This window comes from Mycetomoellerius zeteki, unplaced genomic scaffold (genome assembly GCF_001594055.1).
Source record: "Mycetomoellerius zeteki isolate Tzet28-1 unplaced genomic scaffold, Tzet1.0 scaffold149, whole genome shotgun sequence".
Taxonomy (NCBI): domain Eukaryota; kingdom Metazoa; phylum Arthropoda; class Insecta; order Hymenoptera; family Formicidae; genus Mycetomoellerius; species Mycetomoellerius zeteki.
In genome coordinates, this window is record NW_017256436.1 from 3395833 (window position 1) to 3422163 (window position 26331).

A 26331-nucleotide genomic window follows, 5' to 3' on the forward strand; every position below is an offset into this window, starting at 1 on the left:
AGAGAGCGGCGAAAGGCTAGCAACGTGCGGGGAGCAGCGATCAAGAGCGAATGTGACCGACCGTAATCCGACCTCCGATCGGACCTCCGAGAGAAATAACTTGGCGTATCATTAAATCGTCTATTATCACGGCTATCAGCGAATTTCCGAACGAGCGTGTCCTCTCATTGGGAGTCGCGAGTCGCGGAGAAGGGCAGTCCGATTTAAGGGAGGACGTGATTGGTAATTTTCATCCTTTTTTTCCCTTCCTCCTTTGTGTGACGTGAAGAAGTGATCATCGGGCTTCGACTTCCAAAGAGTCGTCCCTCCACGAGTGGCGCGAACCTGAGGAGCTGCGAGCTGACGACGCGTCCAGGATGGTCTGGTAGAGGAGAACGGGCAACCCCCTCGTTCGATAGCGCGAGAAATGGCGTGCGGCATATCGGTCGACGCGGCCGCCACGAGCACGGTGCTTCTCCTGCTGGTAAGCCCCCGCGTATTGCTATTTTACGAGCGATCGGACCCCGAGAGGTCGATAACGCGTTCTTACGAGGGCGTAGTCGATGGATCCGGTGGTAGATGAGAGTTTCTTGCCATCGTCCGTTACGAACGTCTATTGCTATTTAAAGTATCTCGATTTTACGAGGCTCTACGGTTGGACAATAAAACATTTCGTGAAAATTAATGGATACGAAATGTTCTAGCGTGATCTCATCGAGCCCCTATAAAGAATACTATGAGATTTATAATGATAAAAAATAATATACAGCATATAATGCAATAATTACACGCTTGTTATTTTATTAGCAATAAGATCAGTAATATCGGTTGGCAAACCCGGCTCACGCGAAAACTCAACGCGTGTACCTTCGTATGCAGAGTGGCATTCACAGACGGCGCGTGCAACGTGTCGACTTGTGTACGTGGCTGGAGTCAAGGATAACGTCGTTATCTAGCCCGTGCCCGCTATACTTACATCGAGTATACCTCGCGGATACATGTAGATACACAATAAACGTCGGCGTCGCGGGCGAGTGCTACTTTCGTTATGCAAGCGCGGAATGTTAACTTATCGCGGTTCCTGCGAGCGATCATGCACTTTTTCTTACGTAATGCAATGTAAGATGAGACCAATGCAAAAATTTCGTGAGTTGTACATTTTATAGGCAAGAAAGAGAAAGAGAGAGAGAAAGAGAATTTACATAAGCAAACATCAAGCAAAACGTCAAAATGAATCCGTCAATTGATCGCAATCGGGATGTGCCAAATCTGAATTAAATTAATCTCACGAATCAATAAATCGCTTATAATTAACTAATTTGTAAGTAATTTGTAAGTCATATTAGATAATTTATGAATAAGAAAAGAGATATCGGAAGTTGATATTACAAATAATTATTTATACAAACGCATATATACACATATCTTTTGTACATATTGGATCTATGTAAATTTCAAACTATTTTACAGTTTTCGATTCAAGGCATATTAATAAAACTGGTATAGAATGAATTCTCAAGAAAGATCATGTTTCTTCACGACATTGAAAGAATTCATAAAATGAAGATCGTCTGTAGAACAAATATGTACACATGTTCATGCGAGTACCATGTTAATTTTCTGTGCGCCATACACATAATCATTAGCAGCTCGTAAATAATTAGCGATACTACTGATGTCTCTTGAAATTAATTTTAAAGAGATAGTGGCATTAATAAAGTCTCCCAGTGGCATTAATAATATAGTAAGCTATATCAAAATAATATAACTTAAGTGAAGTTCTTTGATTATGAAATCAAATTGCTCCTAAGCGAACAATTTTTAGATTTATTATACATGTTCATAGGGTAAAGTTGCCGAAATCGCACCGGCTCTTAAATCGCACTACCTCGCTTAAAAATTCAATTATTGTATTTATATACTTTCTTACGGGTTATTTAAGATCTACATGATACTGTAATGCTACTCTATTATACTCGTGACATGAAGTGCAACAAGAGCTTTGTTATTTACATAAATAAAAAAATCGTGATAGCGTTGCTATTTTTCAACGTATTTCATAGCAGAATTACAGAAAATATAAGTTAAATAGCCTAAGTCTTGACCATTAGAATATTATTAAAATTAAATTAATAGGATTAAAGTTTGCTTTACATTTTTTTTATAGATAAAATAAACAAAAGTTCAAAAAATACTCTAGTTTCCTAAATCGCACCATATTCTAACTTCTTAAATCGCACGTTACCTAATATTTTTCCACTTCTTACATTTTTATTCCATTCATTATTATGTAAAAATGTATATTGTAAATCTACGAAGAGAGAGAGAGAGAGAGAGTGTTTATTTTGTTCACATAGAAACTCCTTAAATTACTTCTTGAAATTATCATGTATTTCAGAAATTACGAAAAATATATTCTTAAATTTTTAACAGCATAATAAGATACAATTTTTTCCTTTTCTTATGTAATTTTTAAATTTTTTACATTATCATAATGTTTTAAATGAGGAATATTGGTGTAGTGCGATTTAGGCAACGAATTTCTTCGTTGCCTAAATTGCACCATACTAAAAAAATCTTGATTTTAAACGTTATAATAGCGCAAAAAAATTATGAAAAAATTACATGAGAAAGGGAAAAGAGTACAGTTTATTATGCTGTAAAAAATTTAAGAACATTCTTCATAATTTCTGAGTTATGAGCCTTTAAGTAAAAAGTGATGCGATTTCAGCAACCTTACCCTATAGATTTTCTTTGAAATAAATTAAAATATATTTTTTAAATCACACAATATCAAATTTTTAGATGGGTGAATTTTGCAATAATATGCAAAGCTTCTTTGCATATTTAATTAAGATTGAATTAATAACCAATACTCGTAATGTGTGTGTGTGAATTATGAGCTCGTTATTCATGTTCAAGATTATTTACATTTACCTTGTCGCTTGTATTGATCTTTTACTTTTTTGCTTGGCGAGTTAAAGGTCCTATCACAAATTAGGTGTTTGCGCATGGTCGAACTTAAAGCGAGAAATATTTCGCATAAGTGTATTAATTATCAACGAGTCGATATACTACTCAGCGATTCAATTAACTAAAACTCACAGCCGTATGACAATTACTTACGGGACCGCCGCATTGCGCCGATTGCAAAGTGATCCGGTTCTTGGCATTGGTTTGTTCGCGCCAATATTTTTTACGAGGTATGGAAGTGTTTTGAACGCACAACTTCACGATGTACCTGGAACGCACGCTTCGTGTAACTGTCATTTTTCTCAGTAACTGCTTGTCATTGAAAAATCCTGTATGATGAAGTGGAATTTATAAATGCTTACAATACAATTCGGAACGCATACTCGTATGTCTGCTCGTAACATTTAAACATAAAATAAATAATTAATTGACTAAATTTGCATCATGTTTAAAATTGAAAATACGTCATAATATGATATAATGTAGAAAAACGATTTAATTAACCTGTTGGAATGTATGGGTTTTGGTAACCCGAAGACTTCTAATTTTTAAATAGAAAGGATTTGAAATAATTTTATGTTTCACAATCTTACTTTTCACAGTTCTGAATATAAAAAATTCCTTTGAAACTAATAACACAAAAACTTTTGTGAATTTCAAGAGGCCATTATTTTTTTAGCAAAAATATGTATTCCTGTTAAGAAATTTATTTATAAACGAAGAATTTAATAGCTAGTTTCGAGAATGTATAGACAATTAAGGTATGCTTTTGGAATATTTACTTTGAAGCAGTTACTTTGAAGAGTTTAAAATTAATTTGTAATATAACAGTGAAAAAAGATTATAAAACTATATTCGAGAAAAAAATGAAAATTATTTTAGAGAATCAGAATAAATTTTTTTAATATAAAATTCTAAAAGCTGGATTTATATAGCTTTCATTTGTGACGAATATTTTGATCCCTACACATATTTTTCACATCCGACTTTCATTCCAGGTATGATATGCGGTGCTATGTAGATGAATGTATTAAAATTAAAAATTAAAAATGCAGTAATTTATCTGTAAATATATGAAAAGTTGACGTTGTAGGAGAATCTTATAAGAGAATCATTCAGTTAAGGCAAATAGCATTCAATTAAAAAAAAATTCTTACAAACAGTCAGTTATCTCGTCTACCACGTTACATGCGTATAAATCCTAGTATAAAGTGCACCAATATGCGCCACGACGCGATGGTATAACATTGTGTAAGAAACACAGGTACGATCCTCGGCGTACAAAATGTCCTTTATCTTGGATTTCGTTTCGACATAAATGCATTTTCCGAAATCTATTTGCGTAATGATCATTAGTCTGGAATCTTTATAGTAGTTAATAAGAAAAACGTCTTGTAATCTTTGCAAAAATTACTTGGTGTTATAAACAAGTGATTACACTAAATCCGATATTCTCCCGCTGATGTATTTCGTAGATTAAGCATTTTTTTCCGCAAACTCTTTCGATAATTGCTGATATTAAAGCGCATATATGGATTAACAATGTGGAAACAATTTCAAGTCTCATTTTCCACTAATTCCGCTAATTAAGATGCTCCATAGAAACAAGTAGGAGCAACATGAACGAAACTATACTGACGACACCACGGGATGTCCGAGTCGTTTCTTTAATTCGCAATGCCAACCGAGGTAGTCTCTTTTAATTAACACGTCCCCGCGGTTCGTTAGAAAGGTCCAAGGTAATTGGATAATGAGTGATTTAAGAATTAATGTTACTTATGAGACACACGGATTTAACCGGCATTGAAAGTGACGAAAATCAATGCAGTAGCATCTTCCGCTTAAATATAGATACATATATCAGTCGGAAAAAATCAACAACAAAAAAATGGGAAGAGTGGTAATTGAATTGTGGTAATGATTTTTTTTTTAAATTACTCTTTTTGAGTTGTGACAGTTTGGTGACTTTTTTTATAAAGTTACATATGTTAGTTTATTTTTAACTATTGATATGGTAATATTTATTCATGATAATAATTATAATGTAACGATTTTTTAACTGTGTCAATTTTGAAGTAAGGAAAGCAATATGTAATTATTATGATCGATTCGCTCTTGATGCCTACACAGCGCAATATTTATTCGCGTATATAATAATTAAGTTACGAAATCGCCGTTACACGATAAATTTACCGTGTATTCTACGCTTACATCGAATGAGAGTCACGAAAAAACGCGGGGATGTGAACTCGATGTTTAAACACCGATTTACGCCATCTGAACCCAGTGTCGCTTGAAAAATTGTTTTCAAAACGTGGGACGCTCGCGTACCATACAAGTAGCTTTCCGGCGGGGGGTAGGCACATAAACATACCTCGCCAACAGAGAACGAAGAGAAATTTATGATTTCGCATAACGGACGAAAGACCGTTTTCCACGTGCACCGCGACACTCGTTCGCGGTTATTGCGACCCAAGGTCACGGTCAAGCGGGATAACGCTAGGCTTTCAAGAGATCGGCGTACTGTTTGCAGAATTTATGTTCTACGCCTGTCTTGTTTGCGTGGTGGGTTATTATAAATCATCAATCCCGATTCACCCGAGTGACGGTTCTTTACGAATCCATTGCGCCTTGCTTCTCAATTGATGATTCCTTTATTGATTAGTGATTTTGTTCAGATTCTTGGAATATTTAAAACTTTTCTATTATAATTACACTCAAAAAGTATGGATCGCAAGAAGCTTTCATTCTCTATAATTGTATTATATATAACTCGCTCGTTATATTTCATAAATATGATATTTTCCTTTTACAAATAATTCCTTTTCCTCTTGATTGAATTTTAATACTTAACAAATGAATAGCTTTTGGAAGCTTTTAAATACTATTTTTTATATTTGTTGAAAAAAATTGACATTTTTTTTAACTCCCCGAAGCTGATGCTAAAGTTTTTAAGGTTGACATCAAAAGATCTTTGTGCGACCTGACTTATACTATAACCCAAAGTACACTACGATATTAAATCTATAGTGTCAAATTTAATCTAATTTAAGTCGCTACTGCTTCTACTCAATGTATCATTATTTTATACTAAAATAATGGCTAAATTGGGCACTATAAAATTTCAAATTTCCATTACATTTGTATTGTAGTATAAAATAACGATATATCGAGTAGGAGTAATGGCGACTTAAATTAAGTTAAATTTGATTTAACAGTGGTAGATCTAGTCACCAACTATTTACACCGTTATTGGTTTTACTTTAACGAGAGAATTAATAAGTGTTAGGTAACGCGCGAGTTACACAGAGTTACAAGTGGCCTATTTTCATTGGGTCATAAAAAACGAGACCTGATCTAAAACCAAGTCAGACCACCCACCAAATGTAATTAAAATATTTGTAATTAAAATATTTTGGTTTTTATTTAGAATGTTTCAAGTTTGAATTAAATATCTCTTAATTTTATGTGATAGGTAATATTTATAATAAATGTTTTTTTATATATTTAGATTCGCATATCAATGCGAATCATTTTATTATATTATGTTCATATACGAGTATATGTCAAATATAACTACATATGAATGTAACAATTTTGGGTGGAAAATTGCTTCGATTGAAGATACGAGGCAATTATCGTCGCAAGATGATCTGCGCTCCATAAAGGATGTTATCCAGAACTCGAAAGAGAAAGAGGCTTTTTGCACGAACAACCAAGTTTCAAGTCGAGGCGCGTGCTCATTGTTACGAGGAGCTATCCACAAAACCGGTCCAATGATATTACAGAAAATTTATCGCTCTCGCCTCTCTCGGGCGCCGTCTCAGACTGGAAGTGCTGCAACGGTACATACAACCGGGCATATTGTAGAAGATTCTGTCAGGATTTCTGAAAGTTTACAGAAAGCGCGCGCCACCGTTTTGCAAGTCGCAATCGCTAACGATCAAGAGAAAATCGATGTAAAACTTGCGCGTCAGCTACTGAAACGGTTTGTCGTAGAATCTAGTCCTCTAATGAGACGTCGCGGTAAAAATTCCATTCTTGGTAAAACGACCTGAGGATTTCCGCTATATTACGCAGCATTTTCACGCCCTGCATAGCATTTAAAAGTGTACATACGGCGAAGCATGTATAAGAATGTTAAAACTTGCGCAAGAAACAGAGCTCATGAAAAATTCATTTTGTAGCGAGATGTATTTCAAAATCGAATGTATTTACTCTTTCTCACCGTGATACAAAAAAATACACTAAAGCATTACCGTTTTTCAAAATAAAATGGGGGGGTCAAAAAAAGGTCAAAGAAGTTAACATGATTTACATAGTTTAACACAGAATCTGTTTTCTTCGCAAGAGATTATACCAATCAATCCAGTATTTTCATCACGAAAAAAGCGGATTATTCGAAAAAGTAAAATGCATGATTTTTCTACCTACGATCATTTCTTGAATAAAGCACAAATAATGTGGATTAAACCTAAATCATGTTTCAAGAATCTCGCAGTACCTCGCCGCAGACTGCACCACCATCCGTGCATTGAAATCACCATTCTTGAGATATCGCGGCGCCGTTGTGTCGATTGAACGTTAGTCAGAAGCGACGAAAGACACGTTGAGTCGCATCGTCATTTACCACATGTCACTGATAAACAAAAATATTTTAGTAAATCGAACTTTTATTTTGCGTGAGTCAATATTCTCAATACGAAAAAAGACTTTCGCAGTTTGTGAAAAAATAATTTGAGATGCAACAACGTTTATTCTGAAAACTCTTCAGGCATCGAGTAGCTTTAACATCTTCTTTCTTTCTCCATCACTTTATTTTGCATTGTGCAATCGAGTCGATCGTCAATGAATTTGTGTCCAGAGATAAAGACGAATGATTCACGCAATGTACGTAAATTCCAATCAATTTGAAACGGTCAGTTTCAGTAAGTCGATGATCTCAGGATGGCCAGTCTCGAGAGTAAATCTCTCGGCATGCAAAAATGAAACCCTTTTATGCCAAGATTGTCGCGAGCTGGTATGCAGCCCCGGACTTGATTATTGAAGCATGAGGGAGATAGCTTGAATAATGTGTTTGAATAAAATTATTTTTAAATAATTTAAGTATTATAATTAAAAATGTATATACATATTATTGTAATATAGTTTATAAAAATTTATATGTATTTAATTTATATTTAACAGAATATATATATATTTATTATATTAAAATAAACATTACTATGTATATAATTTTCTGAGTGATTATATATACATGTATACAGACATATATTCATGAAATATATATATATATATAAATATTTATTTTAATCTTCAATAATAATAATAATAATTTATTTTATATGTAACATAATTTGACATATAATATATAATAATTCTGAAATAATTATACATTAGTTTATCTGACAGCTAAATATCTTTTAAATTATTATCATTTTATTCTGCTTAAAAAAAATTTATTTTGTTTTATATTTATACAAGAGATTATTTTGCAAATCTCTTGCATAAATGTTGACAAATAATTATCTCATGAAAGGTTTATTAATGTAGAAATTACTAAACTATCCAAAATTATATAAATGATATGTTGTGAGTATTCTACCCTCTATTCATACATGACAATATCACATTAGAATGTGATTATATTATTGCAGTCACAATGATAATGTCATAGGTGACTACAAGGCTATAATACATGCTTCGCTGATAAAACTAAATCACGATTAACAGAGAAGGTGCATTCGCGAAGAAATGCTTACGGAACCCGTTTCGCGGGAACGATTCGACTAATCGCGTGGTACCGTACGAGTAGAGGAAATACACGAATGAAACCGAAAGATAGCTCTGTGCGTCTCGAAATACCGTTAACGGATATAAAGCGCGGAATTCACGTTGCATTGTGACGAAGAGGCGCGTGTAAAGTATGATGGTGCTTCGATAACGGTATACTGTAACAGATAGAGAGCGTTGGTTGGAACTGCTCGGTGTCATTGTCCCAGCTTGACAAAAAAAAGTAGAAAAAACTGTAGCAGTTTTACAGGGCTATTCGATGGTATTCACATTAAATTAGAGATGAATCTTCTTTACCACATCGTAAATTCCATTGACACAAAGAAAGTGAAAAAGTGGCCACTAGTAAGAACGAGGAAGAATATTCGATTAAGGAGACAAAAATGTGAGACTGTATACAAAATATATAGTAGAAGAAACTTGCCAAATGCATAATATAAGTTATTTTTTAGCTTGATGTTCAGATATCTGTTATTATATGTTTAACCTTTTATCAATAACAAATTAATTTATTATTATAAGCCTTTTTGCAATATGCTGTAAAAGATATTATTTGTTCAATCAGTCGTCTGTATCGTATCTATGAGTCTCTTAAATTGCATTGTCTTTAAACGTATTAAATTTATGAGTTAAAATAATTAAAAAATATAAATTTGATAAAACAAATTATAAATTATTATTATTTATTTTATTAATAATTTATTGAAAAAAGGACCAAATATTTAATAATAAATAACAGTAATAAAAAAATAATTATCAGCACTTAACATGTAGCATTGATAACACATAACATGTAGCACTTAACGCGTTTAAGTTTTATAAAAATATTGATTTAATCTTTAATAACTGCAAATATGTATGTACAATAAATGTGAAATATTTTGCAATAAATCTTCTTTTATGAAAACATAAAAATTCAGAATAAAATTGTATGATTACAGTATTATCAGTTACATTAATTGATCAAAAATCAATATTAGCTATTAATGTGACTTTTTAAATTATTCATGCGCACAAAACGAGATGTAACCTGTTAAATTTTTATCCGTATTATTTATTTCTTATTTATTATATATTTTTATTGCTAAATGTTGTTTATATTAAGTAAAAATATAAAATATTAATGAGGTACGATTTAGACGATTGATACGCATTCAGTAACATTCCTCTATAAATTCTATATCAATTATAGTAATATATATCTTTCCCATCGTTCGATGACGTTACAGAAAATCGAGATTGGTAATGAGAAACGGATTGTTTCCGATTTGTTTATTATCTTTTTCCTTTTTTTCCGTCTTAAATGCCGTGCCGGTAGCTGCAAAATTATTAATAATACTTTCGAGTTTTATCAATGAGTATTATTATGCGCGCGTTTCAGAGCCGGAAAAAAGATAAGAATCGGGTTTATTCTGATATATCATGAACAGTGATTTTGATATCGTGGACAGCAAGTGGCGTAAGTACATCAGGCGGGTGTGAATTATCGTTGGCCGACAGGACAATAATAACGAATGACATGTCAAATTCTCAAGGACCTCGTGATATATTATCTCACGTCGCTCTGTGTGATAGTCATTTAGCGAAACGCGTTGTTAATGTACCTTTAACGAGTCTTTTTACATTCTTGAGTATTCGATCAAGACGCAGAATGCTAAATAATTTTTTCCTTGCTTTTTAATTATATTTTATTAATATTCATATTAAAATATTAATTGTTACTTTTTCCATATCTAATTTGTTATTGCAATGAGCAATCTCTCGCGATGCTATTCCTCAACTGTAACATTCTTAATTTTACAGTTCAGGAATACAATTCTTGTATACAAATGCCGAACGTTTAACCGTATCGCTATTCTGTGGGGATTAGCTCGTAGAGAACGAATCACATTCTACGCGCTCTTATCCAATTTCCTGCGGAGTTAATAGAAAATTTCCGTTAACTTTTTTTATGAAGCAAAGGGAATGCTTCTCCCTGTAGGCAATCCGGCTTGATGCATCACGTAGTTCCTGTCACACAATTAACTTGTCATCACGATTAATTGAAACAACAACGCAATACCAACGTCGTTATAATCTCCCCTTCACGTTTCTTCCTCAATTTCTCCCTCTCACTCATCAGATTGTATGACTCGTTTCAATAACTAATGTTCTGTAGATTATTTCAAAATAATATAATATTAAATAATAACATTAAATTTGTATCCTTTTTCTCTTTTTTCGTCAATTCAATTCCTTTTTTTATATTGTTTTAAAAGCCTTGGGGATAATATTTAAATTAATATTTCCCTGCTTATCGTTTAGCATTAAAAATAAAGAATTTATCTGATATTTCTCAAGAAGCCATAAGAAACAACCGCTTTTAATACTCCGGACGAAATCCGAAACACGATCTCACATGCCGTTAATGTCACCGCTCGAAGGAGCCTCGTCCTGCATGTGCGAAACTTTTATTGTCAGGATAATTCAAAAGACAATGCGCTCGTTTCGAGCCAATTCGGGTGGCGCCAGATATTTTTAAACCAGTTCGATAACAGCGGGTTCCAACCAACCGGATTTCAACTGAACCACTATATCAAGAAGAACTACCTTGCGAAATCAAAATCGCCAAAAGGGAAACGTCCGCGTTATACTAACGGACGATTTGCCTACCGCAGACAAATCACATCGGTAGTTTTCGAATTAACCCTAAACTTGGCAAGACTAAAAAAAGATTTACGAATTAAAAAAAAAAACACATTTTTACGTGATCTTTTTGATATACGCCGCATACGTACAAAAATAAAAATTGCAATACAATTTCACACAAATAAGCAAAGGAAGCCATATTCAGTCAAAGCGAGTTTTGATGCCTAATATTTTTTTGTATCAATTTTCATAATTTCCAACGAACTGCGCGCCGATTAATTATTTATCTCGATATAGAAACACAACCCTAAACTATATGGAGTACGTATAACACCACAAATTCAATTGACAAGCAATTTAATATTATTGAGTATTACTCAATTAAATTTCTGTTAAGAATTTATTGCGATCTTTCAGCAATGTATAGAATTTACTGCAATTTTATTAAATGCAATTTACGTAATCATAAATAATTTCAAAATACGGTTTCGTGGTGAGGAAAAGTTGAACGATATTTCGCAAATTTAGTTTGCGCGTTACTCGTATGCATAAAAAAATAACGTAGTCTAGAATATATAAATCAATGCTCAAACGTATAAGTAATGTTATTTTTAGTTTGTCGAAAGTGAGACAACGTTCTGTAACGTTCTGTGACGGTACAATTTAGTTAAAATGAATCTTTCATATAATATTGGTACCGAATTATTAGAAAAGTACAACCAGCGTCTCACCTATACAGCGATCCTATCAATTGCAAGGCATTGTTTGTGCGAGTGCATATGTCAGATTTTGACTAGCATCCGCGTGACAACTAGTAATCTATTAATTGTTGCGAAATGTTGAAATGGATAATCGATGTCGTGCAATTCGACCGAGCTCCGTTATATTATGACCAATCAATATTTGATTAAAATTACAATTTATGAAGCTAAATGCTCCTTCGCAAACGTTTTTTTTTTTTTCATAACGAGATTTCAAACACGAAAGCTTATTCCATTTTCGATTTCTGTTTATAAATATGGGTAGTTGAATAGTTATCTGATAATACATAGTCCCTTTCATGAAGATACCGAATTATTCTTGGACTAGCTTCATAGCTCATTGCTAAGTGCTCCATCGGTAATGTAATTCACGAGGGATTGCATTAACCTAAACGACATTTCCTTACTGGAGGAGCATCATTAATTCTGGATGATTCTAACGTATAGCTCTGGCCTAACAATTTAACTTACCAACGTACTAAGAATCTCACATTAAGAGGCTTTAATCGCAGAGCGCTTATCGCCAACGTCATTTGCATGCAACGTTTCACAGGCAGATCGTCGATCATAAATTTTTCCGGGATAACATCCTGCAGAAAATACGACAGTGCGTAAAAATTCTCATCTCCCTGTGAAACAGGTAAAGGGCCCGGCACGAATTTGCTCCCTCCACCCCTTCTCCCCAAAGCTGTAAAACATTTGTCGGCAAAGAAATCAGGTAGGAAGGGCGAGGACTGGCTATTAATAGAATTGTGCTTATCTCGTCGTATTCTATATATAGTTGCAGGGTGCAATTTCATAAGGGGGTGTGTGTCGACGAACAGATTATCTGTACCGGTTTTCTGGTACGGTGTGCTTCAACCGTTCGACAAACATGCGGACGTTTAAACATATATAGGATGATATTTATGGTACCCATGTGCATTTCTAAGCTTAGAAGTTCACTTGAAGTAAAATTGGAGAACAGTCATACGGAACAGTCGAGAGAAACTTGGTGATTAATTTGATCGTTTTTAACATCGGCGAACTAGAATGTCGTATACGTTGCTCGTTGGTCGAGATTGCATGTAATGGTAGCGTCGCGAACTCATTGGCAGTCGCCGCGTTATTTATACCCCTCGAGGCAAGGTCGAGAAAAATGGTGCCAAGCACCCACATCTCGTGCTCTCGTGTACGACCTTAGCTCGTAAATCCTCGCGTTCGCTGGGAAGCAGATCGAAGATTGCGTCGGTCGTATTCTCCGTTGAATCCCGGTGAACAGGTTCGATGTTCCTTGATCGAATCTTTTCAGTCCCGAAAGATCCGGCGCCGAACAGTATTCGTTTTACTTGCCACCGAATGTCCAATTCCAATCGCGCCTGCGAATCGGCGGGTCCATTTATTCCCGCGTGCAGAAAGCGAATTTCGCTCTCTCTTCACTTATCGGTTCTAGTCTACTTCTGTCTATGAACTAGTTTCGATATGAGTTAGATATGAGTTTTTATAAAGAAAAAGTCTGATTAAGTAGGACAACAATTACAATACCTATACGATGCTAAGTACATTATTAACCCAAATTAGTGAATTTGTTTATATTTAGGAAATATGCTTTCTGAGCCTGCGTCAGCGTTTTTCAATTTGCGGTATATTAAATATATAAAACGCCTTTGTCGAGATACACTATTAGGTACATGCACATGCTTCGGCACTCACAATCAGTCTTTTATCCAATGCCGTCAACATTATATTCAGAAATAAATAGTGAAGTTTTAAAGTTTTAATTTTTTTATTTTATTATTTTTAAAGTGATTTTATATATTACAGTGACGACCACTTTGATTGAAATGAGAATAAACACAATATAATTCAGATAATTTTTACAATTTAAAATAATCTGGAGACATAGTAGAGTGTCTCGTCGCTAAGACATGGTGCGAGATACTGTATTTTTTACTCAGGGTCGATTAGTATCAGAGACTAACCTAGGCTATGTTTAGGGGCAGCAAGTTTTTGAAAAAAATCATTGTAAAAAATAGTCATTTTTTGTCAAACACGAATGATTGAAAAAATTATCCGTCGATCTATGATCACTTAATTCGAGTCGGGTTTTGTGATCTTTGTGTCGATTTCGTTCTAAGAGAAATCTGAGAGAAGGGCCATGCATCAATCATCGATATATACATAGAATGAAATGAATAGGTTTACGGCAAAGTTTACTACAGAAAATCCCTTTTTTTTATTGTTCGTCGCGTATTCAGACATCCCAATTTGAAAGTCGAATAAGGGCGGCAGAAATCTTAATCTGGCCTTGTTTTTACTTCGTGCATTACTCGCTCTTTTACTTATTTCTAAATTTTTTTTGCTTCTTTTTACCTGCTATAAAATTTTTGTTGCACACTTGGGAATCTTTTGCGGCACATCAGTTGAAAAATTCTGGTCTACATCATTATCAAAGTTTATGTCATTATTAGCACTTAAATTGAAATGTGATATTGATACATGCGTGAATTTCTCCAGTCGACAGCAACGTCAACTTAAGGATCGCTGATGATGGTTCTTCAGAATGAGTCGTGTCGAATTCCATCCCCGTTTCTTTTTTTTCCCTGATCCTTCCGCAAGAATCGAGTCGCGCGCCGATCTCATGGGGACTTTCAAGAGGAGCTTTATAGTACCTTTATCTCGCCGCTGTTCCTTGCGTCATATATTTGGGCCGTTGACGCCACTCGTCGTGATGGGTTGGAAGACCTCGGCAAGGACGATGAAGGCGAAGGTAGATTTGTCAAACAACCACATACATGCCCCGTGATCATCTTCTTTTCGTGCATTTTTTTTTTCTTTCGCGCATACAAGACTTTCCCTTTCACGATTCCGATCGGTCGTTGACAGTATTTCTCGTGAAAACCTTATAATTTGCGCCAACTCGTCTGCCAAAGCTCCTCAAAATGCTTGTTATGTCAACGATTGCGGAGGGCTAAACTTAACATTTACCAAAGTTATTTTTCAATTATTTTTAAATTATTTTCGTTTTACAATGCTTAAAAAAACCCTTTTTGAGTTATAACAATTTTGACGATTTTTACAAAGTTACTTCACTTTTGATGATTGATAGGATAATTTTTGCTTTAATTTATTTATTAACTTTAAAATTACGTTTTTAATTGTCACTTTTGAGAAGAGAGTGATATTATTACTTTTTCATTCCTTCGCTTTTCTGATAACACTAACATTTTCGAATGTAATCGAAGTGTGTCCTCTGTGTCTCCATGTTTCTTATGTTTCTTGTAATATTTACGAAACTGTTATTCATGAAACCTATCAAACAGTGGCGAGAGGTGCGTAATAACGAAACGTCTTTTCCTGATTTTTGTTTCTTTTTTTCTGAAGGGAGTGGAATAAAGAATTGACTTCATCCTCAAGGTGAACCTGGCAGAGCTTCACTTAAACCGGATGGATAACCTTTGGCTGAGCGCGTGTGTAGGGATCTTACGGGCAATTAAGCGGTCTTTATGAGCATACAATGTGACATATTCCCCGTGTAATTTCGTCGGGCGAATGGCAGCAATGACCGCGCCGGATAGAGCGCGCACATGCGTCACGTCGTATTTTCTTCGTTTTAGCATCTCTTTGTGCTCAAATCCGTTTCCAAGGAATTCCGCGGTGTAACCTCTCTTGGGCCGAAAGATTACGATGCCGGATCTCCGGTTGACTCGCGCCTCGCGCCTCGCGGATCTCGAAATTCTCGCGTAAGTGCGCGACGATGTTAATCCACTTTGAAATAGTATAGCGATACGCGACATAATTCCGTATTAATTTAATCCGAAGAGCACCGTGCGAGCATTTTCAATTGCTCACTATCGTAACGCGACAATAACAACCGAGAGACTTCTTCGATAAAGTATACTCGTAAATACTTATCTACATAACTACACCCTCTTGCTTTCGGCGGAATAGTTTCGCTTTTAAGCTTATGTTCTTTATCGTTTATTAAATCGCTGAAACGGATTGGACGTATATACATACGAGCGACAAAATTATCGAAAGGATGAAGCTGGATTTATATAGATTATTATTGATAAAAGTTGCAAAATGCATAACAAATTGTACAGTTAAGAGTAGAGATTACTGTAATTTTACAACGGATGGAGGTAAGAACGTGTCCGATGAATCATTTAGGGTACTTTAGGAAAATGCAAGAATTCGAAAGGAATTATATAGGGCCAACTTGATACGGACGGCATTGAACGACCTTCACAAATCGGGGTCTCTGCCCTGTAAACGACCTCACGCGGGAAGAAGATTTTTACGTTCGGCAACATCAACGGGACGGCGCATACATCGAGACACACAAGCATCGTAACTGAACGCTCGCGCCGCTTCGGTCGAATTATGTGTTATTCCGACTATATTGATGATCGAAGTACCTATAATGTTGCAAAGCCTGCGATCGCGGCTATAAAATATCTTCATCGGCGGCGACAATGTGGCATTGATCACGGTAGACTCGAGGAACTCGCGACTATCCGTAGTTAATGTCGTTCGTCGTGCCTCGGAATAATAGCGAAGGCCAATACTACTGGTTCTTGTTTCCAACTTATGGCTGTAAATAAGGATCGCGAGGGAACGTGCCAAGTAGATTTATAATGTGACGTTTGGACCCGGCTACTAGTTCAGGATCGAAACGATCAGATGATGTCATAAAAAAAAGGGGATTTCGTGTATCGTATATCTTTCTTCTTTTTTCTATTTAATCCCGTTCAACGTACAAGGAGATGACATTGTATACTACCGCACCGTTACAGGTTCGAAGTTAATCCATGTATCTATATTTTTTTCTATATTCAGTATCTATAGGAAGAATCAATATACAAGGTGTCAGGTGAAAACATTTAAGGATAGATACCTGAGATCATTTTGAGACGAAAATTGTAATATCAAAAAATGTCGAGACTATTATATTTTTTTAATTATAAACTTTTAAAGTTAACGAATCATACCGCCTAAAGTTCGTGCTTTCAGATATATGATATTGTACAACGGAAAAAATCTAACCGCATCGTTAACTTTAAATGTTTATAATTAAAAAATTATTATAGCCTCGGCATTTTTGTATTAGAATTTTCGTCTCTAAATAATTTCAAGAATCTATTCTTATAAGCGTTGTTACGGTTTTTATATAAGAAAGAAATATCTTTTCAACATTATTAAATATGAATTTAATTATGATGTTTATTCAGCTTAAATAGATTCTATTATAGTTTAAATTAATAAAATTAGATATGTCGTAAGAAAATATTTACTTAACACGTGATTGGCGCATAAAGTTAATAAATAGGGGAGATTCGTTTCTGTAAAGCTGCAATGAGAGCTATCAAAAGGTTTCAACAATCCAATTCTGTTATTCAGTTGAATTCGTCGCGAAACAAGTCGTCGAGACGTCGCGTCATCAGGAATGATTAGGTTCTCCATTCGTTCGGTTAAACTCTCGGCTGGTGACCCTTGATCCGGATGTCGTTGCGTTCGGACACGCGATGTTCCCCACGAGATACATTATTACCATATAGGCGCATCCGGGGCAACGAGCGACGCGATTTATGGACCTAACTCTTCCGGCGAGACGAGAGCGCGACGTGGGCACTTCTCGATGAGAGCACGCGAACGCGAATACGAGGAAGAGCACGCTTTGTTGCTCGCTCCCTAATTGGAGCGAATGACCGTATTTTAAAAGCTCCTAAATGACCTTGGGACACGGCGCGAATAAATTGCACGACCACCGTTCGATATCTTGCCGAAGCGCATTTGTACTCGTCAGCTGATATGTGTACGTATTTATAATTTATTATACTAATGCGCTCATGAGATTACAACAACAAAATTTTTGTTAAAGCCTTATGAACTCAAAAACATAGAAGGTTTATTGTGTCAATAAATACTGTTGTGCCGTTTTTCCATATTATAATTTTGTATTATTATTTTATTTAATCTTCTCAAATTATCTCAAATAATATTATTTTCATATGTGATCTTTAGGAAATAAATAAGATGTTCATGTTTAAACCCCTGAAATTATTAAATGATTTTTCTCTTCACAAAAAGAACTTGCACTACATTTTTACATTTTAATTGAAAGTCATTGTTATTAACAATATATATTATATTTTATAAATTATATAATTTATTTCTATATAAGCCCTAAGGACATTATGTATGTAGATTTAATCAATATTTTTTGAAAGAAAATATTTGAGAAGAAAATATTAAATAAACGGAAGAAGCATATTAAACAGCGTATTATGACATTTATGACTGTATTTCTAAAAAATGAAGACATGAGCGGACCTATACAAAGGAGGATGTTTAGGCGTTAGTACGTTATTCTCGAGTGTATAAGCAGCGACTTAATTAAAAAATTGTCGTAAAAAAGGAATTATCCTCCACGCGGTTAATAAATACAGAATGTACGTTGCGTAATGTGTTATTAAAATTATGACACGAAGGGCCAGTTGTAGTAAAGTTAATAAAACGCTTTCATATTGCGGATTTCGATAGGATTGCATATTTTAAAGATTCTTAAAGAATAGTTATTAGACAAAAACGAAATACATTATATAATATTCATTTTATAGCAATTTAAACTAATTTAAACTAATTTAAACTAACAAGACTAAATCGCTGTCTTACAAAGTCATTTATATATTGTATGTTTTTTAAATTATAGATATTATTTAAATATTTTTTGTTAAATTGTATTTCATTTTTTTCCTAGTGTCAAAATAACACAATTTATGAGCGAATGAATAACGTAAAAATAACGAATAACGAAAGTAAGAATAACGAAAAAAAATATTTTTTAAAACTTAAATTTTAAGATAAAAAATGAATAAGGTATGTTAATCTAACATACAAATGTTAATTTGACTATAAAACATGCTTCCCCACAGTTCACTTATAAATATTATCAGTGTTACATTTTTTAATTTTTTTACATAATATATGTTATTTTCTAATATATTCATCTTATATTAAATTAATACAAAAATTTGAATGAATCGTTTGGGACGGGCGCATTACTATAAATTATGTACATATCAGGATGAAATGTATTAAAGTTAACACAAATTTTGCGTAATGATTCTGTGTAATGATTTATTCGAGAATCTGGTAAGAAATTCTTATGTTGTATACTGTCCACTAAAAATTTCTGGACACATGTTATCAGTGCGAAAGATCTGGAACACTTTCATGTATAGCGCTGATAATTGAACTAATACGTTAGTTATATATGGATTTCGAAACCGAATACTTGTACAATTTACATTTTTTAAACGTATGTTCAATCGTTCCTTGGGCCCTATATGCATTTATGAGATAAAAAAAATGATTTAAGGTGTCGTAAGGTGTCATTTATGCCATTAAATTAATTCACAACATCCATGGTCCATATTTAACAGTATTCCTCTTAACTTTACGATGTACTTTGAACACTTTGCACAGTCGAAAAAGCGCCGTTAGAACGAAAATTTCGATGGGCGATCCGCGCTTTTATGTAAAGCTAACTTTTACTTTTCATGAAGCAGGCTATAACCGGCCAATATAAATATCTTTCGCTTCCTTAATAAATTTTAATATCCACGGTAAATGGTTTAATTGTTCATAAATCGCCCGCGAATTCGCCAGAGTAATACGATATAACGGACTCGTACAAAGGAGGATATTTAGGTGCATCATACATTATCCTCATATGTATAAACAGCAATATAATTAAAAAATTTGTCGTAAAAAAAATTATTCTTCGCGTGGTTGATAAATATAGAATGTACGTTGCGTAATGTGTTATTGAAATCGCAACACGAAGGGCCAGTTGTTGCAGTAAAGTTGCATTAACCTTCCGACAATTGCTGCTTTTTGCATCTTACGATAGTGTTGTACACATGGTGACATATCATCGAAATATATGACTTAATCTCTTACGTAATGAGAAAATAAGTAAGTTACCAGAGACTGGGGGTGTGCCAGTTCGTTCAATAAAAAACCTAGCTATTACCACGATAACATATTTTGAAAAAGCGTGTTAAAAATAAATCAATATAATATTCAACTCCATTTCACAAATTTTTTATAATTTTTCTAAAACGACCTCGCGAAATCTCAAGAACTAAAAATGCTACAACGTTTTAAACAATAGTAAGTGAAATTTAACCAAGAAATATTCAACACAAATCAGCGTTTATATATAATTATATTTATACAATATATTCATAAACACTGACATATCAGTGGTTTTAATTTACTTGTTTGAATTTTGAAGTGAGCAGCACACATTCGCTCACGGTTTCTCGCGTGCTCCAGACAGAGAACCGCGTATTCATCGGATATGGTATATTTTCAACACTTGGAGTGCAGCGAATTACTTTTTTCATGTTTGCCTCTACGCGTAAAGACGCGCATTGACAGAGGATAAAAATCGCAGTCGCCATTAAAGTCACCTCGTATTTCCCGTGATTTACGATCGCACGCAATGCTTGGAGCACGGATGCCGTTATATATAGATGTACATGTATTCCCGCGCCGTTCTTTCCAATGCGCACGTGTCCGTCGATTTTCAGTACGCTCGCACCAATGTATACGTATTCGGCTTTGAAAATAATTTACGTACTACAACGTAAGCAGAGATTACATTTTAAACGAAAGCCACAAATTTTTACGCATGTAAAAAAACGTAATTTAGAACAGAGAGAGAAAGAGAATGGCCATTATCTTTTTTCTCAAGATTTTTCGTGGCCGGTTATTATTAAAAGATTAATAGAAAGTGTACACGATAACCCTTGCACATTTTGATTCCTCGTAATTCTTCGGAGATCGTTTTTCAAATACCGAAAATTGGGTCCCGCGCGAATATGATACGATACAAGCTGATCTTTATTCATGCACGCACTCCGTGTCACGGCCGTGCAAAGGCGGAAAGCAACATATATTATGAGCCAGATAGTTGAATGTTATTCATCAGTCACACCGAAAAGGTCTGGACCTGGTAATAAAAAAATTTTCGGCACAATGAAAGAGCCTCTTATCGCGATCGGCTTCATCCATCGGACGCATTTAAATCGTACACTATTGTATTAATAAATTTATATTCCACGCAATTTGTTACGGAAAAAGAAAAAAAAGATTTCGATAACCTGTTACGCATAAGTGACATAATGACTGCCGATGACGCGATACAAAACTTTATGGTGATTGTATCTCATTAATTAAATCCGGAATAAATTTGCAATGAAGAGGCACAATAATATATGTATAATGCATATAATTAAAAGTATATGGAAAGAATGATTTTGTTAATGTATTTAAAAATTTTGTTAGATACTTACAGATTTGAATAATTTTGTTAGACACACTAAATAATTATGTAGGAAATTCAAGTATGAAGAATAATGCTGCAAAAAGTTTTGACATTCAAGTAATCAGCTTGAGCATTTTACATAATTATTTTGATATCCTCACCAAAATTATTTTCGAATTTGTAGAGATCTAGCTAAATTTTTAAATACTTTAATAAAACCGTTCTTTCTGTAATTAATTAGTACAAAATCATCATTACAAAGATTAATTATCCAGTTATTTCTAATTTGATTCGTTTTAATTTTGCTAGTCTTGTAAAAGATGTAATGCATTAATTATGTAAATATTTTATAGTTTCTTTTTTATACCTAAAAGATCTTCGCTAAGAGCCGATTCTTGTTTTTATCGTGATATTCTTCAATTGATATTTTTATGAAACGCACATCAATGCTGATTCCCATGCACGAGGACAAAATTCCGCGAAGTGATGCGTCTTCAGGTTTCGCGAGGGAATGGAAATCACATTTACTCGAGTATACCGATAAGGTCCGCGACCCGCTGCAGCCTCGTGTATTGAATCACCGCACAGGTACCTACTTCGCCTCTAGCCCACTTAACATTACTACCTGTAATCGCTACAACTGTCTGATACTCGCCGGCAACGAGCGGGACTGGATGATGTGAAAATAAACATTCTCCTCAAGATTGGCACTTTATGATTGATTATGAACTATAGAACGGAGAAATATTTTCCTTTTTATAATAATAATTATTATTATTATATCTTCCGGAGTTAAAAAAAATTTTTTAAATTTTTTTTGAAAAATTCATGTGCAAAGTATCTTTAATTAAATCTCATTTAATACTCTTCAATCTCGATACTTTGTATGCTTTTATTTTTGGGTAAGTACACATTTATTTTACTCATCTATAATGTTGCAAGCACATAAATCTGTTCAGTAATATGCTATGTACATTTCAAGGCGTTGTAGTATTGAAACATGAAATTTATTAATTCAATTAGAGTGTTGATACGAGAAATTATTAATAACGAGGTTGTTAATAAGAAAATTTGTGTAAGAAATAAATTATGAATTTGAGATCTTAACCAATGTCGTTGCAGTTGTTTTAATAATTTCTGTCTCGCAACAAGAAGAGAAATTCCTAAAAGTATAATCGATATGATAAGAGTCATGGTTATTCATTCAATTATAATAACAGACGGGTGCAGATATCAATCGTGATTCTACAATCATATATAATTTTTCGTTGACGGTGGCATTTGCAATTTAATTTTCAAACATACATCTGTAATTCATGTTCTGTCCATTTTTGTCTGTCCCAATTGAGTTACAACGAGCAATTAACAAAGTATCTACGTCAGTTGTCGCGATTATTTCGCGAAATAATGAATTATATACCACAAAAATAAAAATATGTAGGCAGTCTTATAAGAAAACGTTGAGGGTGAGAGAGAGAGAGAGAGAGAGAGAGAGAGAGAGAGAGAGAGAGAGAAAGAGAGAGAGAGAGACTCTGACTGCGACCAATCACGATTTCTTTCTTCGTTTGACGACACAGGTGGTCGATCTGCGTTAATTAAAATGTCAACCGAAGAAATGGAATCACGTCCATGCAAGGCGACGCGACATATCGCTGCGACAGTTTTAAAATGGGCGCTAAATTATATCTTTGTTTCGCTTCGGAAATACAGCGATTAGCCTAATAGGTAGTTTTGTTATGCACTATTTTACGTGGGACTTGTAGATTTAATCCACCTTGCAGATTTAATCATATGCTCATTGTATAAGGATACTTATTGTTAGAGTGTCAAAACTGGCTTACTTTCCAGTTCTACGGTTCATTTCGCGCATCAAATGAGCCTGAATGATGTATAAGGTGTCTTTTTTCAAGCTCGATGCTCATTTTTAGCGTCAAAACAGGTCACGTGATCAAAATTAATGTTTGATATTAGTTAATCTTTATGCTAAAAATGAGTGTTGCATATCAACATAAAAAGGCTTTTACACAAAAAGTGCATTTGTTCGTTTGAAAGATCCAAACATGTGTCATCGACAGAATCGCATTAGATATGTACGCATGTTACAGCTCGAAGAAACGCACGAATGACATGCCGGATTCATGTCAATGTATTAAAAATCCGCGACGGAGTGATGCTTGGCTTAATTGTAGCATCTTGTCTCCGCGCAGCTATTAGCCGTTGAGACGAGCATCGGTCGGCCGCAATAACGGCGGTACATGGCGAAGTGTATTGTGCAAGTGTGCGTACTATGTAGGAGTACCTTGGGCACCAGGCGAGATATGCCTTTCACATAACTGTGAGTAAATGCCAGGCCGAGCCGCGCGCGCTGGCGGCTCTCCGTGCTCCACCTCCCAGATGAGACCTATCCTCTATATCTATTCCGTCGAGCAATAAGCAATAACTTGTTCTCGATGCTCCGCTACATCGAAAAGCTACGATTTTGACCCATATCCATTCGCGGACGACTTTAATTTGCCGTACAGTTTTTAACGGTCATGTAAATATTTATACAATTGTTACTGTTGATCTTATTGTATTAAACAAGTTACTAACGTGGACAGGATTACTTGAAATCTTGCTGCATTGAGAGCTTAACTGTATCTCTTCGGAAGATCTCATTATAATGGACTTAGATATAGAATGAGACTTTATTTAATTCTCAATCAACGTCTATCTTGTGTAATTCAGTGTGTAATGAGATTTTAGCAGGGTTGGGTAGTGCTAAGTTAAAAAGATAAAAGTTAAGTTAAAAAGTTAAAAAGTTAATTAATTTTAACTTAACTTAGTTACATTTTAGACAACTTTTTAACTTAATTTAGTTACATTTTATCAGTAACTATTAACTTTTAATTTCATTTTTTTTTAAGTCAATCCTCAAACACAATGCGAGAGGATGAGTTTATAATTTAGTAATTTTATATTGTATAATCGTTACTTGTGAACAAAAATAACCAGATTCTTTAATAAATATGATGTGAGAAAGGAAAAATACGAAAAATTATGTAAAATGGTCAAACTTTTTCTTTTTGGTTGTTCGTTCGGACCAAATTTAACTTTTAACTTTTCAATTACTTTTTTTTATTAACTTAACTTTTAATTCAATTAATTTCATTATGGATTAACTTGTATTTTAATTAAATTAAATTTTCAAGGCTATTAATTTTAACTTAACTTAGTTAAAAAAAAAGTTAACTTACCCAACCTGGATTTTAGTGCGACAAACTGAATATAAAAACCAGATGCTGGTCACTTTAGTCAGATTTTATCATGAAGTTATGGAATCTCGACAGATTTACAACATTATATTAAAAAAAATGATGCGACACTAAAATTTGAGTATAAGAAATCTCTCGGAGAAAAAAATTTCCAAAAATTTTTATTGTCTTGCGTTTATAAGTGAAAGTTTTGCTTGTTCAATTTTATTTAACAGATAATACTGTTAATGGAAAAGTATTAACGTCGCGCATCGAAAGTATTGGCACGATGTACTGCAACAATGTCGACAAGGCTGCATCGCGAAGTCGCATAGCTTCGTGCGATGTAGCTGCGCTTGTGGAACCTCGAGATTTCTGCTTTTCCACGTGACGGTATAAGTATTCCGCAAAATCGCAATAACAAACGCGATGACTCCCACGAAATTCAGAATTGACTCCACGTGATACGAGCGTGCATTTATATGCACGTGTCGAATTGAAATTATAATCCACCTTCATCAACGCGTAATTATGTACATCAAGAAGGTGATATAACGTTACGTTAAAATTAAAAGCGTTGTATAACTGTAATCATAATTATAAGAATCGCAGTACCGCTACTCGGATTGTCAGCAGTACGTCGGCAAGCTCGAGATGCATTTTAAGATGCAATCAGCGGTTGCGACATTGGCACCAAATTTATATTTACATCATAGGACCGCTTAGAGCGTGATCTCAGACAAAAGTTATACGTGTTCCATATTCGAATGTCATTCCATATTTCCATGTCATGATTATTGCGCTACGGTGACATTTTTTATGATCAAGCATCAAGAAAGAAAAACATTATACTGAGAGAAAAATGGTTTTAATTAATGGTTATATTTTAAGTCATTTTCGGTGCTAACTATTATATATATATATATTTTTATAGAACTGTAGATATAATTATTATTACCAATATTATAGCAGTAATAACTATAAAAATGAAACTCTTAATCATACTTATCAAGTAGCGCAGAGCAGCTAACTAATTTATAATTTCACAGTGTTAGTACCATAGACTTATAAGATAGACGTAGTATGCCTCTATGAATATAGAAGCTGACAGAACGGTGAAAGATGTAAAACATTAGTGAATATCTATCCTTCTTTTACGCGCGTATACTGACAGTAATGAACAAGAATATTCTTCACTGTTGTTTTACTCTCATTCATTCTCATTGTTCTGTCGGCTTCATTTCTATGGGGGCATCCCGGGTCTATCTTATAAGTTTATGGTTGCTATCTATTTATCTATTCATGCAATTATCCATTTGTAAGATTTCTTAAAAACAGCTTAACTGTTTTTGGATATGTAAGGACCTTAGCTCTATCGAAGTAAAATATAATCTGCAATTAATTGTAAGAGAGTTAAAGGTCAAGATTAATGAGATTTTCAGTAATATATATACAGGGTGTTTCCAAATTAAATGGCAAAACTTCGGGAGCGTGTAGAGGAGTAAAAAACTAAGAAAAAAAGTCCTATAGACATATGCTCCTTTTTGCTTTGTTTCGCAGGAAATCACGAAAAAAGAAAAAAATATATTTAATTTATTATTTTAATTATTTTATTTATAAACTTTTTAATGAAGATTTTGTTCGA

At 34.1% G+C, this 26331-nt stretch overlaps 1 protein-coding gene across 1 annotated transcript in view; it reads left to right on the forward strand.

The window, feature by feature from the left end:
* Positions 1 to 200: 200 nt before the first annotated feature.
* The window catches only part of LOC108732213 (uncharacterized), a 44769-nt gene continuing 18638 nt past the window's right edge, over positions 201 to 26331 (forward strand). Inside the window, exon 1 of the mRNA XM_018462896.1 lies at positions 201 to 463. Within this exon, the coding sequence (XP_018318398.1) occupies positions 407 to 463 (57 nt within the window). The 5' untranslated portion in view covers positions 201 to 406. The remainder of the gene's footprint in view (positions 464 to 26331) is intronic.